This window comes from Diceros bicornis, chromosome 5 (genome assembly GCF_020826845.1).
Source record: "Diceros bicornis minor isolate mBicDic1 chromosome 5, mDicBic1.mat.cur, whole genome shotgun sequence".
NCBI classification, from domain to species: Eukaryota; Metazoa; Chordata; class Mammalia; order Perissodactyla; family Rhinocerotidae; genus Diceros; species Diceros bicornis.
In genome coordinates, this window is record NC_080744.1 from 33830082 (window position 1) to 33848841 (window position 18760).

Consider the following 18760-nt stretch of genomic DNA (forward strand, 5'->3'; position numbering starts at 1 on the left):
GATTAATATATTAGCTAAATTGACTTATAGTTAACAAGTCATGTCCACCCACATTACACAAGCAGTGCATAAAAGGTGGCCCAGGGGCTTTGAGGCAGGTGAACAAAACAGGTTCCTCTACCTAACCCGGTTCTCTCTCACCCCTACAAGTTCAAAGGTTGTCTGTTTTCTCCCCTTCTTTTGGATTCCTTGACTATTCATGAGAGTGGTACCAACAAGTTGAAAAACAAATATGTGGTTGATCTTTCATCTCACTTAATGAGGTTAATCACATTATGCATAAAGATTAGGAGATACAGGCATTCCTTAAAATCTGATTTGTTTTAGGCAACGATGCAGAAGATAGGGTTCAAAGAAAAAACAACCATAATCTCTAAATGCAGAAAGAAGATAGAGTTTGACAGATGATTCATTTGCTTTTATATTAGAATCATTGTTTTCTCGGTACATCAGGCAATAAATTGAGTCTCCTTTACGAGCATATGCAAAAATGAAAGACATAAAGAAGAGGGCAAAAACCTGGTTAGCATGAATTAAAATCTGGGTTGCGTCAGACAACTGTTGTGAATGAGGTGAGAAACAAATTGCTAACTGTGTAAAAATTTATTAAGCACTCATTTTATGGAGAGCTCATGTACACACAGATTAGACTACGCAGAAGCCAGAGAAAATAATTTTCTATAACTATCAGGAAAAAGAATTCCTGTTTAAAATGCACATATTATATCCATTAATATTCATTCTTCCTTTTTAGAGCAATTTTTACCATCTTGAGAAGCTACTTGTCAAAATCAGCAAAATAACCACAGCTAGGTCCTATAGTAAAATCTCTTGAAACATTACTTCTGTTCTTTCCTCTCTCTCCTCCACTCCTGCAACTCCAATTACATAATAATAAACTTCTCACCCTTAAATCTCTTATATTCTTTTCTCTATTTTCCATCCTGTTGTCTCCGTGCTTCAGTTCAGATATTTTATATTGCCCTATCTTCCAGTTCTTTAATTGTCTTTACAACTGTATCAAATTGACTGGCAAACCCATGTATTGTATTCCTAATTTCAGGTATTATATTCTTAAGCTCTAGAATTCTATTGGATTCTTTTATATAGATTCCAAATCTCCCCTAAAATAGTTCATCTTCTCACCCAATGCTGTAGTCCTTTTAAAGTCTAAATCTGATAATTTGATTATATGGGTATCCTCTGGGGCTATTTCTATTGTGTGTTTTTCTCTCAGTTTCAGCTATCTCATCAGGTCTCCTGACAGGTTTGGTAATGTTTGATTGCCTGCTGAAAATTGTATATGGAATATTTTAGAGATAATCGGAGGCTCTGAATCATGTTATCTCTCTCCAGAGAGAAATAGGTAAGAAGAGTAGGATCCAATCACTTTAATCAAGTTGGATATAAGTATTTGCATGGGCTGGACTATTTTACTCCTAATGTATAGCCCATTCAGGAACCTAACTGAAAACATGGAGGGTTCACCAGGTCCACTCCACTTCCGTTTGTCCTGAATTCCAGTTTTTGTCTCCTAAGCCCTGTGAAGCTGCTGAAAGCCCCAGTCAGCGTCTCTGCTGGAGTTTTCTCCTCAGCTTCTTGGCATCTCTGTATCATGTTTGAATTAGAAAATGCCTTGAGGGAAAAAGAGGCAACGCTCAGGGCTTCCAATCTCACTGGTATTCTGGCCCCTTAAATTATCTCAGTTTTTGCAATTCTCTACTGCCTTCCAACATTATTTTTGTTTTAATTTCATACAACTTTTCTAGTTGTTTGTATTGGGAGAGTTGATGCAAGTTATTCCACCATAGCTGGAAATGGATGTCTTCAATATCTATTAAAACTAAAAATATACAGCCTCTGACTCAGCATATCCATTCTAGGATTTTATACTACAGATAAACTTATACATGCCCCAAATATATGTACAATAATATTCATTCTAGCATTATTTGTAATAGCAAAAGACTATTTAAAATTAAGGAAATCAGTAAAGAATAAAGTCCATTGACAAAGAAGAAGTCAATACATTATCATGTAATAGAACACAATGATGTTGTGGAAACAAATGATCTGGATTTTTATGTGTTAAAAAGGAAGATGGAGAATGATGTGCATAGTGTGCTCCAATTTAGCGAAAAATGGATAAATGCATGTATATTTAGATACACAAAAATGTTTTTGAAGAGATACATTAGAACAGAAAGGAGTGGTTGCTCTGGGAAAGGACAGAAAAACTGGGGGCTTGGAGTCACTCAATATTTTTCATTACTTTATAGTGTTCAAATTTATTTTTTACATATTACTTGCCTTACTTTTATAATAAACATTATTTAAGAGAAAAATAAAATATAGCATCAGAAGAGCTACATACTAGGAGGCAAAGAAGAAAATGGCAGCTCAAAGGAGGCTCATTTAAGAAAGAAAACCTCACAGTACTAAACTCTAAGTTAAGACTTTAAGGGCAGATTGGATTTAGTCGAGTGAAGGAGAGATAAAGCATGCAGAGAAGGGGAGTACAATATGGAGGAATGAAGGATACTCACTCTCTGAGAAGAGCAGAGAAGGAATGAAATAGCCATTGTGGAGAATGGGTAGAGAATTTTTCTAGAGATATATAAGATTGCCAGGCTATGTTGAGAAACTTGCTGAAGTTGAATAAAATGATTTCTGCATTTTTGTGTTTCAACATCCCACCATAATATCCGGGTTAATTCATAATCAACGTCATGGCAATCCCAAAACCTTATTTGCCTTTTCTACAAAGAATCTCTACATGCTTGAAACTGAACTCATAACTTCAAATTTCAGAAGCAGCTTACAAAAACCTCTTTTGCCAAAGCCCCAGTCTCTCATTTCTGAAGTTCTCTTTCTTTCACTCCATGAAATTTAATTTCGTTACCTACATTGTTTTTGCAGAAGCAAAATTTAGTCTGACAGCAGTGAACAGATGCGAACACAGATATAATGTTGGCCACAGAACAAATTGCTGTTGAGAAGAGTCCTATCAGAGGGGCATGGAAAGCAACTGTATCCATTAGATAGACTAAAATAAATGACACCAAATTATCTAGAAATCAAATATAATTTGTCACAATTATATAATCATTTCATTTTTTTTTTAATCTTTCCTATTTGCCTGGCACATATTAGGTGCTTAATAATGCTTAATGAAAGAAGAAATTAACATTTAAGGGAATTCTAAGCATTTGGTACATATTGATAAAACATAAAATAATCAAATACAAATAACTCTGAAAGAAAATGTGAAACCCATAAAGTTAGTGAAGAATGTAACTGCTAACAGTTCATATCACAGCAACAGTATTAACCACGTCCAGAGACAACGCTGATGAATTAAGATCATGGGAGGGGAAAATGTTAACTTATTAGAGGAGCTCAGTTCTTTCATAGAAGTAGGGTGATTTTTTTTTTCCTTAATGATTGTGGAATAAAAAAACTCTAATAATTACACTATTTTAGTTAATTTAGCATTGCCATACTTATCATAACATTTGCCCCCAAACTCTAATAAAATACAATAGTTAATACAAAAGAGTGAAAATAACTAAATCTTTGGTGTTTAGAACAAATTTAGGATTTGACAATGATAAGGGTTAAACAGCGGTAATTTGAAACCTTGGGGTAATTCTTTACTACTCTGCAAGTTAATTTCCTAATTGGTAAAAAAGAAGAGGTTAGACTCAATAATCTCTAAAGGAGGTTTCCACTCACATTTCTGACAGAAAAGCATCTGATCACGGACACTATCGGATACTTTAGGGGCATGGGACTTTTTATATAGCATACAATGTCCATTTTAATAAAAGTAAACTTTCTGACAGAACAATTTCCTTTTAGGTATAGCTTACTTATTCTTTTATTCAGGTCAACAAACTGGTAATAGATTTCATAATTAATTTTTAACATATTTTCATAACCATTAGAAGTTTAGTTTTTTCATAAAACTATATCATGAATGTATCTAAGTTTTTTTTTAAAAATAAAATTAATTTTATAGTCATCCTATCGTGGGACTATGTTTTTCCTCCTTTAGATGCCCATATTTTGAGAAATAGTATAAATTTTTACCTCTAAAAGATAAGGCTCCATTTGATCCAGGGTTTTTCCAAGATGCTTATCTGGATCTAAACCTGCCAAGAAAAGTTAAATTTTTTTAGATAACTATCAGATTGGCAGTTTAAAGACACATTCTCCCTCCCTTGGCCCCTCCTTGCCTAGGAAACCAGTATGTATATATTTTAAATTGCTTTGATCCTAAAGTAAAATGTAGTTTGCTAGTATTTACTTGCCTATTCCTCTTGAGTAACTGATTTTCTTGCTTCTGAAAAATGTTTCATTCCAATTCATTTCAACTGCACTGCGTCAACTACCAGACACATTGTTTCAATTCCTTTTTCCTTTTTGAGGAATTTGTTGTTAGAATGGAAAAAACATATCATTTCACAGAGATGAAATTTAAATCCTTGATATTTTAATTATTACGGTTTTCTTTTTTACTCACGGACAACAGTGAGAATTTCTGGATTTATCTCTATTTTGTCTAAACTTCAAACTTCTTAGAGAATAAGAGTAGAAAATAGAAGAGCGGTAGATTGTTACGCGTATATAATTAATTCCTTTGTAGTATACAGACACAAATAACTGTATTATCAAATTAAATGACATTTCATTTCAATGACCACTGTCTGACAACATGTTTTCCAAGTAAAGACAGAAATACTCTGAAAAATGATTATTGTACCAACAGCATATGCATAATCTCTGATAAAGATGTTCAACTGATCTGAGAGTTTATGTGGGTGATGGGGTATAGGTGGACAAGTGTGCACAACATAACTCTTCCCATATTCCAAAACTAATCTGCCAGGAAACAAAAATCACATGCCACAAGTCGGCTATGAAAAGAATGAATTCATTTTAGATATTTATATCCATAATACATGTATTGGCTTAGATTTATTTACATAAGTTATTTTTATTTATTATTGGTTTAAACCATTTAACTTAATTATACAAAGTGAATAATACTTTTCTGCTTTTAGTTGGATGCCTTTTTTGGTAACATGATATTTCTTATAATCACATATCAGAGTAATAAAAGGGAAGTCAGGTAAAGATAAAGGATTCTTCTGCCAGTGAGTATTAAATTACATCAAACCTAAAGCAAACTACTTAGACTAGTAGCACTAGGCAGATTATGTGAGTCAATTCCCTTCACAGCAATCTTACTCTCATGGTGTATTCACTAAAATTAAAATTTCAATTGGCTGGGTGAACACATAGATGAACTAATCATTGACTTTGTCCAGTTCCTCTATTCCTGCCAACCATTTTGCAATTCAATGTTTAAAATGAATAAGTGAATGAACTATTTTGAGACAAACACCCATGTAATCACCACCCAGATTTAACAAGCATTAACACCTTGCCATATTTCTTCCACAACCTTTTCTTTAAGAAATAAACACCACAAACAACACAATAGAATTTCATAGCATATCTACCCCCAATAATTTATTTTCCCTATCCTTTTTACATGGATAACCACTCTTCTGAAGTTGGCATGTTACTTTCCAACTAAGCTTTTACAATTTTATTATAAATGTGTGTATCCAAAACAATATTTGGCATTAAATTTTCACATGAATAATTTTTTACTAGGTTTTTTCAATTCATAGTGTTAATGAGATCTACTTATATAGATTACTGTGGCTCTGGTCCATCCATTTTAACTGTCGTATTATATTCTATTATATGTATATATTGGAATTTACTTACCCACTCTCCAGTAGATGGACAGTTGGGCCCTGCTTGTTTCTAATTTCTATTTTGCCACTAGTACTTTCTATGCTGCAGTAAATATGCTTTTATGTGAAATTACTATGCTACAGAAGTAATTTATATATATATATATATATATATATATATATATATAAAATCTTCAAGTCTATTAGGTATTTCCAATTGCTCTCCAAAGCAGTATTACCAATTTGTACTTTTACCATCAGGGAAATAGAATTCCCATTTCATGTAATGTGAAAATAATTTAGTGTTGTCAGATTTTTTTCATCTTTGCCAATCCGAGATATTTATATATATAATTGTTTTGGATACTTGTTTTAATTTTCATTTGCTGATTACTATTAAAAGTAAGCACTTTTTCATATTTCATCGCCCATTCATTCAGGTTTTCACTTCTGTGAATTGCATATTAAAATAATTTGCCCATTTTTAATGCTGAGTTTTATCTTTTATCTGATGATACATAGACCTTGATACATTCTGAATGTTAATCCTTCATCATTATGAGCATTGTAAATATCTTCCTAATCAGTGGCTTGTCATTACACTTTTTTTTATTGGGGGAGGGTCCTTTGATAAACATAAGCTTTACTGTATAGTAGTCAAAAGAATTATTATTAAATTTTTTTTCTTTGTATTGCAATAAACAATATTATTGCATATTATTGCAAGAAAATAAAAAATTTCTTGTCCCAAGGTCATAATGTTAATTTCTTTAACATTTTCTTTTCAAAGTTTTAAAATTTTGTTATTCACATTTGGATCTTTAATTCATGTAGAATTTACTTTCAGCTATCATATATGGAGTGTTATAATTGTATCTCTCACTTACAGATAATAAGTGCTATTTATGGAATCCCTTCCCTACTGATGTATATGCCACCTCGGCTTAAACACAAAGTTTCTATACATATGTAAGTCTGTGTCATGTCGTCTGCAATTTACTTCAAAATATTTCAGCATAACCAGTGCGATATACAAGTGTCTGTTTTAATCTACTCTTAGAGATGGTTAGTTGGCAACCAAAGGACTCTAATCAGAATCCATAACTCCAGAGGCTATAACTTCTAGTGCTATAATTATCTTTATCTTAGATCATCAAGAGAAGATTTTGATAATTAACACAATGGCTGTTAGAAATTATTTTTCCTTATGAAATTTATTTATTTAAAAAACAAATTATAGAGTACTTACCTGTGTGCAAGGCACCGTTTTAAGTGCTCTACAAATATTAACTAAGTGGATTCTCATAACAATCCAATGAGTAGGACTATAATTGTCTTCATTTAACATAGGAGAAAATTGAGGCACTGAGAAGTTCACAGTGAGTGTCCAAGGGTCACCCACTCCCAAGAGATAAAATCAGGATTCACACTCAGGCAGTCTGGCTGTGGAGTCCATGCTTTCAACTGCCAGATTATGCTGCTTCTCTATGTTGGGTTAAAGATGTTTCCATCTGTACCTCATTCGCTAAGATTTCTTTGTTGTTTTCATGATCAGACTTGTTAATTTTGCTGTTTTACAGCATGAAAAAACACTACATTTCATAACTACTTTGTCCATGTCTACTGGGATGTGTTCCCCAACATCTTCACCAATACTAGATATTATTGATTGTAAAACTTTTGCCATTCAGATAGAAAAAATGATATTTATCTCATTGGTATTTTTATTTGCGTATCTTTACTTTTCTATGATTGAGGTGGAACACGTTTTTCAGAAATTTATGGCCAGATTTGTAACTTTTTTTTTTTTTACTATGAATTGATCGTTCATATTTTTTGGCCATTTTTCTAATATACTACTCATCTTTTTTTAAAATAATACTGAAACGCTTCTTCAAAACCAAGGCCATTAGTCCTTTACTTATCAAATGTGCTTTTTTAGGGTTTGCCATTTGTTTTATGAATTTACATAGGGCAGAATACTTTATTGGTGATTGGTCTTTTCTCTTGATAGATCTTGTTAGATATTTGGCAATTTGGGGAGTCTCATCAAAGTGCCAGCTTTTTGTTGTTGTTTTCAGTGTTTTCTCCACTTTTCAATTTCATAAATTTTACTCTTACACTTAATCATTTCCTTCCTTCTGCTTTCTTTGTGTTAATTCAATAGCTTATGTATTTCTAGCTTCTTGATTTGAACATTTGATTCACTTATATTTACACATTTCTTATTTTTTAAATAGAAGGACTTAAGTACCAATTTATCTGCATCCCAGAATATTTGAAAAGTAGCACTTTTATTGTCATTCAGTTTTCAATATTTTGTCATTTTTATTGAGTTATTTAGGATTACTCTTATAAGTGTCAAAACATGTTTATTTATTTTTATTATTTTTTGTTGTTTTCTAATTTGATTGCATTGTGGTCAGAAGTGTAGTCTTTATGTGATAATTCTTCAAAATTTGGTAAATTTCCTTTGTGACTTAGAACATGGTCAAATTTTATGAATGTTTCATTTGTACTTGGAAAGCATGTTCTCTATCTATTGAAAACAAGATTCTGTACCCAAACATACAAAATCATGATCATAATTGTTAATTCTGCTGGTCAAATCTTCTATGGCCTTGTCAATATTTGGTTTCTGTAAACCATCAGTTTCTAATAAAGGAGTGGTAAAATTTCCCATTATGATTTGGTTTTAATAATTTCTTATAATTCTATCAGTTTTGCTTTATGTATTTGAAAGCTATGTTGTTATTTGTACACAAATTCATAATTTTTAAAACTTCTTGATGGGATTATTTCTTTGATCAAGAAGTAGTGACCGTTTCATCTCCATATATGATTTTTATCTTATATTCTATTTATCAACATTATAACACCAGCTTTCTTTTGTTAGTATTTTTCTGGTATATATTTTTTTATCATTTACTGCAAATTTTTTGTGTGCTTTTGTTTTAGATGCCTCATAAACTATATACAACTAGATTTAAAAAATTTTGTCCTACCTTATAAATACAACTCTAAAAAATTGAGTTTAACATAGATACAGAGAATAGATTGGTGGTTACCAGAGGAGAAGGGGGGTGGGAGGAGGGCAAAAGGAGTAAAGGGGCACATTTGTACAGTGATGGATGGCAACTAGACTTTTGGCGGTGAACACGATGCAGGCTATACAGAAATCAAAATATGATGTACACCTGAAATTTATATAATGTTATAAATCAGTGTTACCTCAATAAAATTTTAAAAAATAATAACTAAAATAAAATAAAAAGTTGAGTTTAACCATTTTACATGTTTTACATTTTACATCATAAGTCTGGACCTGTTTCTATCATCTTTTTGTGGATCTTTTGTTACATTAAGCTTTGTATATTTTTTTCCTTTGCTATTTTCTGCTTTATAGTGGACTGAAAAAGATTTTGGTCCATTTGTCTTCTCTGCTGATTAGGAAATTGTAGACTCATTTCTACTCTTCCAGTAATCACTTGTGATTTTTAACACATTCAAAACCACAGCATTTAAGTCTAAATGTATTAAACATCTAAGAATGTATGAATCTTAGAATAGAAATCTAAGAATTCATGTTTAGCAACTTTTTGACCAAGAGAGATTAGCATGTTTCAACTAGACACTAAATAAGCCCCATCATTTGTTACTATTGCGTTCAATTTTAGTTCCATCATTTTTTTTTTTTTTTGTGAGGAAGACTGGCCCTGAGCTAAGGTCTGCACCAACTTTCCTCTATTTTGTATATGGAGTGCCACTACAGCATGGCTTGAGGAGCGGTGTGTAGGTCCGTGCCTGGGATCCAAACCTGCGAACCCTGGGCTGCCAAAGTAGAGCGCACGAACTTAATCACTACGCCACCAGGCCAGCCCCTTAGTTCCATCATTTTGGGGAAAAAAAAAAAATTAAGCTTACCAACATATTTTACAATGTCTATGCTCACCATTGTTTCCCATTCATTTCTCCTGGAATACAATCTACTTCTAACTGAAGTCCATTCTTTTTTTTTTTTTGCTGAAGATCTGTGAGTGGCAAACTCTCCTAGTTTTTCCATGTCTGATAATGTCCTATTTCACTCTCATCATTAGATAATAGTTTAGTTGTAATATATTACTTCTTCAGGCATTAGTTGTCCCTAATGAGATTTATACTGTCAGTCTAATAGTGGTTCCCACATGAGGGATCTTTATTTTCTCTGTGCTACATGTACAATTTTCACTTTACCTTTGACATTTTGTAATTTTAATACAATGTGTCTAAGTGTGTTTATTTTTATTTATACTGCACAGTATCTGTCATGCACTTTCAATTCCAAAACTCATATCTTTCTTCAAGTCTAGAAAATTTTCAGCCATTTTATCTGTAAACACTGTTTTTCTGCCTTTTCTTCTATTTTTTTTTCTGAAACATCTATTACACAAATATTGCAATTTCCCAATGTAGCCTCCATATTTTAAAATTGCTTTCAATTTTTTTTTTCTCTGTCTCTCTTTGTTGCCTTCTGGGTGAATTATTTTTTTTCCTGCTTCACTCATTCTTTCTTCACTTGGCTCATCTAGAGTTTATTCTACCCACTAAGTTTTTTGTTTTTTAAATTACTGTATGTTTCATTTCGAAAATTTCTAATTTGTTACTTTTCACATCATACTGCTGCTGTTTCATTTTGAGTGATTTATTTTTCTAATTGATTGCTTTTTCTCTAATGGATGTTCTATTTCTCTTTATCTCTTTGAGATTCTCCCTCATAGGGGGCCCTCTCAGTCTGTTTCCCCCGCAAGATTATGATCTCCCAGCTGCTGTTGCCCGCTTCCTGACTCTTTGTATTACAGCCCCACAGCTTCAGTCTTGCACGATTGTGCATGTCTATTCATTTCTAGTTCGCAGAGACGCGTATAACGTTTTCCAGCACAGCTATGTCTTTCATACTTTTCCTTCATATATTCATCTATTACTGCCATGGGTTTTGGGTGGAAAATTTGGAAAAATCAAAGCATGAATATACAAGGCCAGCATACAGTCACTTTTTAGCCTCCCTTCCAATTCCTTGATTCTCATATATATGTATTGGTCACACAACACACGCATAGCACACTCAGCACTCGGGCACTAGGCTACACATCATTAAAATCATTTTAAAAGTCTCTCATGATTGAATCTTAGAATTTATGTTTTGCATTCTCTATAAGGGTCTGGGAGTAAATAAATGCCTGTCTAAAAGGCACGAAAGGGAATTTAAAATGTTTTTATACAGGTAGGCACTAGAAGATCAAACTGATAATCTTCCCATTTTTCTCACAGTCTTTTAATTTATTGTAGAATCATCAGGCCCCAGTTCTGAACTGTTAATGTATAGAAATAGCTGTTATATCTCATTTCAGAGATGGCTGCATTCCATGATGGATAAATTTGGCTTGCCTTTGGATAAGAGAATCAGTAAAATACATAAACATAAGCCACACTGGGCACAGTTTTTCCACATGAATCTGTAATCATCACACAGGTACACTTTGGTAAAAATTAGTTGATTATTTCAAGATTTTTCTGTATTCATAGAAATGTTTTCAATTTATTTATTCCTGGGCTAAGCACTGAAAATTCTATGAAGCTAAAACAGTTGAAATAAATCAAAATTTAAAACTTCAAGGAAGATTTTCAAATATTTTCCTGAAACATATTATAGGTCACTTCACTACAGTAGGAGGTTACTGTAAAACTATAAAATAGCTAAAAAAAAAACAGCGCTACATTGCTTTTCTCTCAGAGTTAATAATGAAATTAGCTGCATGTGTGAGTCTTTATAGTTTGGTAATGGAGGCTGCACCATGTTTAGTGAGGGTAGTAGATTCATGGTCTGATGTTTTAGACATTTCACACAGGGCAGACCAATTAGTAACAACCTTTCACATATACAAAATAACATATGATTTCAGTGGACATGTAAAACCAAGGGCATGGTAGGACCTGAGAAATAAGCAATCTTGACACATTGTAAGTTTATCAGAGGTTACATCTGGAGATTTCACTAGGCTTTTTTGGCATGAACAATGATTTAGGAGTTCTTATCTCATGGTATGATACTATTTAAATAGACTATAATTCTTTTCCAAAAAATGTTTAAGATTGAATAATGAAACTGCTTGTCTAGATTCAATATAATAGTCTACATATTCTTCTGAATGGATCTTTCTACTTTAAATCAACACAGTATATAACACATACTTGTGTCAGGCTAACATGTTCCACTGTACTTGATTATAATAACTACTCAAGTCCTTTTCTCCCGATGTCTTGCTGGTTACTCTGTCTAAGTGCAGTCTGTCTTTGCTTTCATTTTTCTGTTCATTAGAAAGTAACAAGTCATTGGGGACCTCATGATCACTGCCCATATGACATGCATTTCAAATTTTTTTAATAAAATATTTTCTTGGATAAGATCCAGAGATCCCTAGCAATTCAAGCTACTGTCCTTGAGAAATCAATGGCCTGAAGCCACCCTGATCTCTGAGATCTCCTCTAAATCGTTGAGACTATTACACATGGGATGATACCAGTCAGGGATGTGGTTGGAAGATTATTCATCCTACTCCAGAATATATTCAAATACGGAACTTTCTGCAAAAAATTCTCTGTTGTCTAGGACACTGATGATTCCATAAATATTAAACTACATGCAAACGAAAACTCTTTGTAACTTATTTTTATAAATATAATGAACGATTGAGTATTTAATTTTCTTACACTTCACATATTTTTTCACAAGTTTCCTGATTTAGAAACACCTTAGTGTTGTATGTACAGTCTTCACAATATTTACTTTAATTTCTCTAAATGGAACAAGACAAATTTTAAAACAAAGATCTGGAGAAACAGATCACTTTAACATGAAAAACTGTTATCTTATCAATAATTATGAAGACCAAAGATGTCAGTCTTTATCTCGTGTATTTTGATTTTTGTATTTTCTAACCAGATGATATGCAGATAATTCTGACATTCAAGATCCTTCATAATCCAGAATGGAAAGTCAAGGTCAGATCAGCATCAATAAAATATATTTATCATTGGACTTATTTTTAAATTTTTATGCTTTAAATGGTTTAGAGAGAAACATTTTAAATAATGAAGTCAATGTTTGACTTAAAATTTAACACAAAGCTTAGACAACATAAATAACTTCTCAGTTTAATTTACTCGTTTTAGCAATAAGAATCCACTTATATTTCTAAGCACAAGTAATGAAAGACACTAATATATGAATATATTTGCTTTCCAGTGATTCTATTGCACAGAATTATTTTAAAGTATAAGAATATATAACTATACCTCAGTAATTCTTAAATCCATCTTGTATATTCATTCTATTTTCATTTTTAAGCAGTAGCCATTTAACTGGTAAATGCAGCCAGTCCAAAAGGCATAATCTTCTCTTTCTTTAAATAAACCCCAGTATCTAGAACCAATACAATTTCAGTATAATTTGAAAATCTCTCTCCTAATCTTTGTTATGTCATCATTCTCATCTTATTTTACATAAAACTGCATTACATTAAAACCTTTTGGGGCCAGGCCGGTGGCGCAGCGGTTGAGCGCGTGTGCTCCACTTCAGTGGCTCTGGGTTCACAGGTTCAGATCCTGGGCACGCACTGATGCACCGCTTGTCAAGCCATGCTGTGGTGGCATCACATATAAAGTAGAGGAAGATGGGCACAGATATTAGCTCAGGGCCAATCTTCCTCAGCAAAAAATGAGGAGGATTGGCATCGGATGTGAGCTCAGGGCTGATCTTCCTCACACACACACACACACACACACACACACAAAACCTTTTGAGGGACTATGAAAAGCCTATGAAAAAGCCACAATGGTTCGTGGGCTTTTTCAATGCAATTCAACTTTATCTAAAAGCTTCAACTTATGCCAGGCATTGAAAAAGATGTTTCTTTTTTAGATTCATTCAATTTAGGTATCTCTTTTCTAGTGAAGCCTGGGTCATGAATGGACATAAACGGTGCTTCCCCAAAACCCTAATAGTCTGTTCCATTTACCTTGTGAGTCAGTCAGCTGTGGAATATGAGTCTCAATGTATCTATCTCCCCTATGAAAACCTTTATAATCATTGAGATGGTTACATTCATTAATGTTGATATAAATAACAATATCAAGAAATATCAATACTAATAAAGAAGATGATTACAATCCATAAGACTCCAGATGATGTTATATTTAGAGTACACTTTAACTCAAAAACATAAATAAGTTACTTTGTGTTACTAACAAAATTTTCTCCAAAGTGCAGAAAAAATTTACTGTAAATCCTGACACCTAACTATTTAATTGTGTCTTACAGACATTCCTTGATGGAAGCTGGATGGATGAATAAACCCACAACAAGACCTAGGCACTGGATAACTCCATGCAGAATTAAGAAATTAATTAGGAGAAAGAATCATAATTTGCAGAGCTGACATCTATTTTACTTTACTTGCATGTATCAATGGGAAGCAATTACAATTCAATTAAAATATTCAATTTTATTACTTTACTGACTGACCTTGAAGTTAATGCCTGTTTTATTTAATTGCATCATCTATGAATAAATGTTAACCCTAAAATGTTATGCCCCATTATTTTCAATGCATTTTTAAACTTCTCAACTGAATTATATCAGTCAATTTATTATCTACTGTCATGAAAGCAAGTGGAGGTTTATTTCTTCACGACAGCCCAATATATGATATGAGAGAAACATCACAAAATGTTTGATAATGCTATTTTTAACAGAGTCAAGTAAAATGAATTGTGTTCTCATCTCAACTTTCGTAGCATAGACTTTTACTGTAAAATCAGTAGGTGATATTAGAAAAGGTATAATCACTCTGAGAAGCAATTTCTAGTCTGCCTATAATTCTTGATAAATTCAATGCAGAGAGGAATGGAACATCCCATTTTTCTTCAAAAGTTAAACATACAATCTAATAATCTCTTCCTATTTCTACCAGGCTCACTGGCAACCATAACAAGTAGATTTCATTTAAAAAGCTCTAATGGTTTTGCTGGCAAATATAAATGTTTTTGTTGTTCCCAGGCTCCAGTTGAGCACACCATTATTCTATAATTGAGCATTTTAGAGATAAAATGGCTAAATTTATGTTAAAAAGAACAGATAAGAAAGACTGATTAGGGTGAGGCCAGTCGCATAGTTATTAAGTTCACACATTCTGCTTCGGTGGCCGGGGGTTTGCAGGTTTGAATCCTGGGCGCGTATCGATGCACTACTCATCAAGCCATGCTATGCTGGCGTCCCATGTACAAAATGGAGGAAAATGGGCACAGATGTTAGCTCAGGGCCAATCTTCCTCAGCAAAAAGTGGAAGATTGGCAATAGATGTTAGCCCAGGGCCAGTCTTCCTCCCCCAACCACTGCCCCCTAAAACTGATTATGCAATCTCAAAAGTAAAAATGAAATCACATATTTTAAAAGTTGACTATTTGGGAAAGAATCTTACTTCAATTTCCAGATTTTCCATTTCTACAATTAGACCACTAAATGCTTACCTATCTTAGAGACTGTGTTAGGAATCATCTCAACATGTAACTTCTTTCTGAAATCTATGAACTGGTATTTTACTTCAGTGTAAGTAAAATAAAGGAGATTCAGATACTTTATGGATTCACGTTTAAGATCCATGGCATCCATGAAATGAATCATCAATAAATCATATTAAGTATAATTATGCAATTAATGATAATCAATACTTGCTGGTGATAGCCTAGCCCAAATGGTCCTTTTTTCTACCTTTAAAAATACTATACAGTATTAACATGCAAGAAGTGAATAAAAAGTGAAAGATAAGTGTTTCAAACAAAGAGATTTTTTTTAAAAGGGGGATTTGAAATATTTATTTTAGAAATATCTTCCTAATCTTTCATATTAGTTTTCAACATGATGAGTACTGGAAACTGAAATAAGTTTAGTATTAAGTAGGGAGTGTTTGAAGGGGTGAAAGATGAGGTTAAAAAAGTAGACAAAAGCCAGATCCTATAGGGCCTTGTGTTTCATTTTAAAGAGTTTATACTTGAATGTAAGGTCACAGAGAAGACAAATTCTAAGCAGAGGAATAACATGATCCAATTTGACTTTCAGAAAAGTCATTCTAGCTTCAGTCTAATTCCTTGGCAGGAAACAAGATAGAAGGTAAGAAGGCAAACAAAGGGGCTCCTGCAATAGTTATTAAGGGAGGATATAATAGGCAAGGCAATAGGTATGGAAGGAAGAGAACAGATCTGAGAGTAACATACAGTAGGTAGGATACAGTACTTGCTGATGAACTGGGTATGGAGAACACAGGAAAAGGAAGGGCAAGGATGATTCCCGGGCTTCTGACTTTGGTCAAATTAAAAGATGATGGCACCAGGGGCCGGCCCGGTGGCGCAAGCGGTTAGGTGCGCGCGCTCCGCTGCGGCGGCCCGGGGTTCGCTGGTTCGGATCCCGGGCGCGCACCGACGCACTGCTTGGCAAGCCATGCTGTGGCGGCGTCCCATATAAAGTGGAGGAAGATGGGCACAGATGTTAGCCCAGGGCCGTCTTCCTCAGCAAAAAAAGAGGAGGATTGGCGGATGTTAGCACAGGGCTGATCTCCTCACAAAAAAAAAAAAAAAAAAAAAAAGATGATGGCACCAAACACCATTTACTTCAGATGTAGAACAAGAGAACACAAGAAAGTTTGGGAAGGAAAACAAAGGGCAAATTCCATTTTTAGATATGTGTTAGAGGTTCCAGTGAATCACCCAAGAAGAGGTATCTAATTGGCAATTAGGTATATAGGGTTAGAGCCCAGCATAGAAGTCTGGGCTGGAGATACTACTATAGAAATAGAGGCCATGAGATGAAATCATTCTAGGAGAATATGTAAAGTGAGAAGAGAAAACACAGGAAATTACAGAAATACAGGAGATTTGAGGAACATCACACTTGAATAGACACCATAGTCAGAGAGCTGTCCAAAACGCAAATCTGATCTGGTCATTTTCATTTTAAAATCCTTCATTCATACTTCTGCGCAAGATGGTTATATGAGCACTGGCATCTAATTCCTTACTTTTCTTCCTGTGATGGTTAATTTTATGCGTCAACTTGAGTGGGCCATGGGGTGCCCAGATTAAACATTGTTTCTGAGTGTGTTTCTGAGAATGTTTCTGGATGAGCTTGGCATCTGAATCAGTGGTCTGGGTGAAGTAAATTGCTCTCCCCAGTGTGGGTGGGCATCTTCAATCTTTTAAGAGCCTGAATAGAATGAGGGGCAGAGGAAAAAGAGGAATTTGCCTCTTTTTTCCTGCCTCACTGCTTAAATCGGGACATCTCATTTTCTCCTGCCTTTGGACTGGGATTTACATCATTGGCTCTCCTGGTTCTCAGGCCTCTGAACTTGGACTGAATTATATTACTGGCTTTCTTGTGTCTCCAACTTGCAGACAGCAGACTGTGGGACTTCTCAGCCTCCATAATTGTATGAGCCAATTCCTCATAATACATCTCCTTTTACATCATTTTGGTCCTATTTCTCTGGAGAACTCTGACTAATACATTTCCCCTCTCCTTTCCTAACTCCACTGAAAAGATCGTGAATAAAGGAAGAAGAAAATATTAGGAGTGAAACTACCCAGAACTTGAACTAAATTCTGCTTGCTTGAGTGAATATGGAAACAAATTCAGAGGAAAGTCTGTCCTAAGTCTTTTCCAGTGAAAGAATAATTTGCTAGAAAAGGAAGTACATGAAGTACAGTACTCCAGAGAACTCTCATCATAGTCCATCCCTCAGATCTGGCATTGTGAGATGCAATACCTCAGCTGGTTCTTATGTAAGTTTACACTAACTGTGACCTATATACATTCATACACATTTACCTCATGTGTTTGAGACCATCAACCAATACAATAGTACCTATCTGAAAGAGAATTTGTTGGAGGACAAGCCCTACAAATTTTATAACATATCCTTGCTCCAAGCAGTTTTAATGCATAAATGTTAGGCCCTCAGCTAAGACAGGAAAGTCTCACATTCTAACCATGGCAAATATAGAATGATATTAGTAATAAAGTACTAAACACAAATATCTACTTGGACAGTATAGTTATTAAATAGTCTTACTACTAAATAGACAAATAGAAAAAGGCTCATGGACTTACCTTTCCAGTAGGAGTTTTCAGCTAATTGTTACATATTACCATGAAAGTTGTTTTAGTGTAAGCTGTAGGACACAGCCATAAATGTTACTACAGCGGGCTAACTTTTATAATAGCATGCATTAAAAAAAGATCTTAATTTACTCATGCATATTGCATTTTGTGTATTTTTGATTTTTAAAGAACACAGGGGTCTGGCCCCGTGGCTTAGCGGTTGAGTGCGCGTGCTCTGCTACTGGCGGCCTGGGTTCGGATCTTGGGCGCCCACCGATGCACCGCTTCTCTGGCCATGCTGAGGCCGCGTCCCACATACAGCAACTAGAAGGATGTGCAACTATGACATACAACTATCTACTGGAGCATTGGCGAAAAAAAAAGGAGGAGGATTGGCAATAGATGTTAGCTCAGAGCCGGTCTTCCTCAGCAAAAAGAGGAGGATTAGCATGGATGTTAGCTCAGGGCTGATCTTCCTCACAAAATAAATAAATAAAAATAAATAAATAAAAATTAATTAATTAAATAAAAAAAATAAAGAACATAGGGAATTGGCGCTCTTCGTTGAGATGACAGTAGAAAGACAGGTTTTAGAATTATAATATAGTACATATTTCTTGGAAGGCAAGACATACACGCATGCATACACACACACACACACACACACACACACACACACGTCCGCGCCCCGGGTCCAAACCCGTGAACCCCGGGCCACTGAAGCGGAGCCCGCAAATCCAACCACTATGCCACAGGGCCGGCCCCCTAACTTATTTTGGGAACAGCCTGCCCTACCTAGTGA

General features: G+C 34.2%; 1 protein-coding gene across 1 annotated transcript in view; it reads right to left on the bottom strand.

Annotated features, from left to right (window-relative positions):
• DPH6 (diphthamine biosynthesis 6) overlaps positions 1 to 18760 on the bottom strand; it is a 164354-nt gene that overhangs the window by 26633 nt on the left and 118961 nt on the right. Inside the window, exon 6 of the mRNA XM_058541175.1 lies at positions 4093 to 4154. Within this exon, the coding sequence (XP_058397158.1) occupies positions 4093 to 4154 (62 nt within the window). The remainder of the gene's footprint in view (positions 1 to 4092; positions 4155 to 18760) is intronic.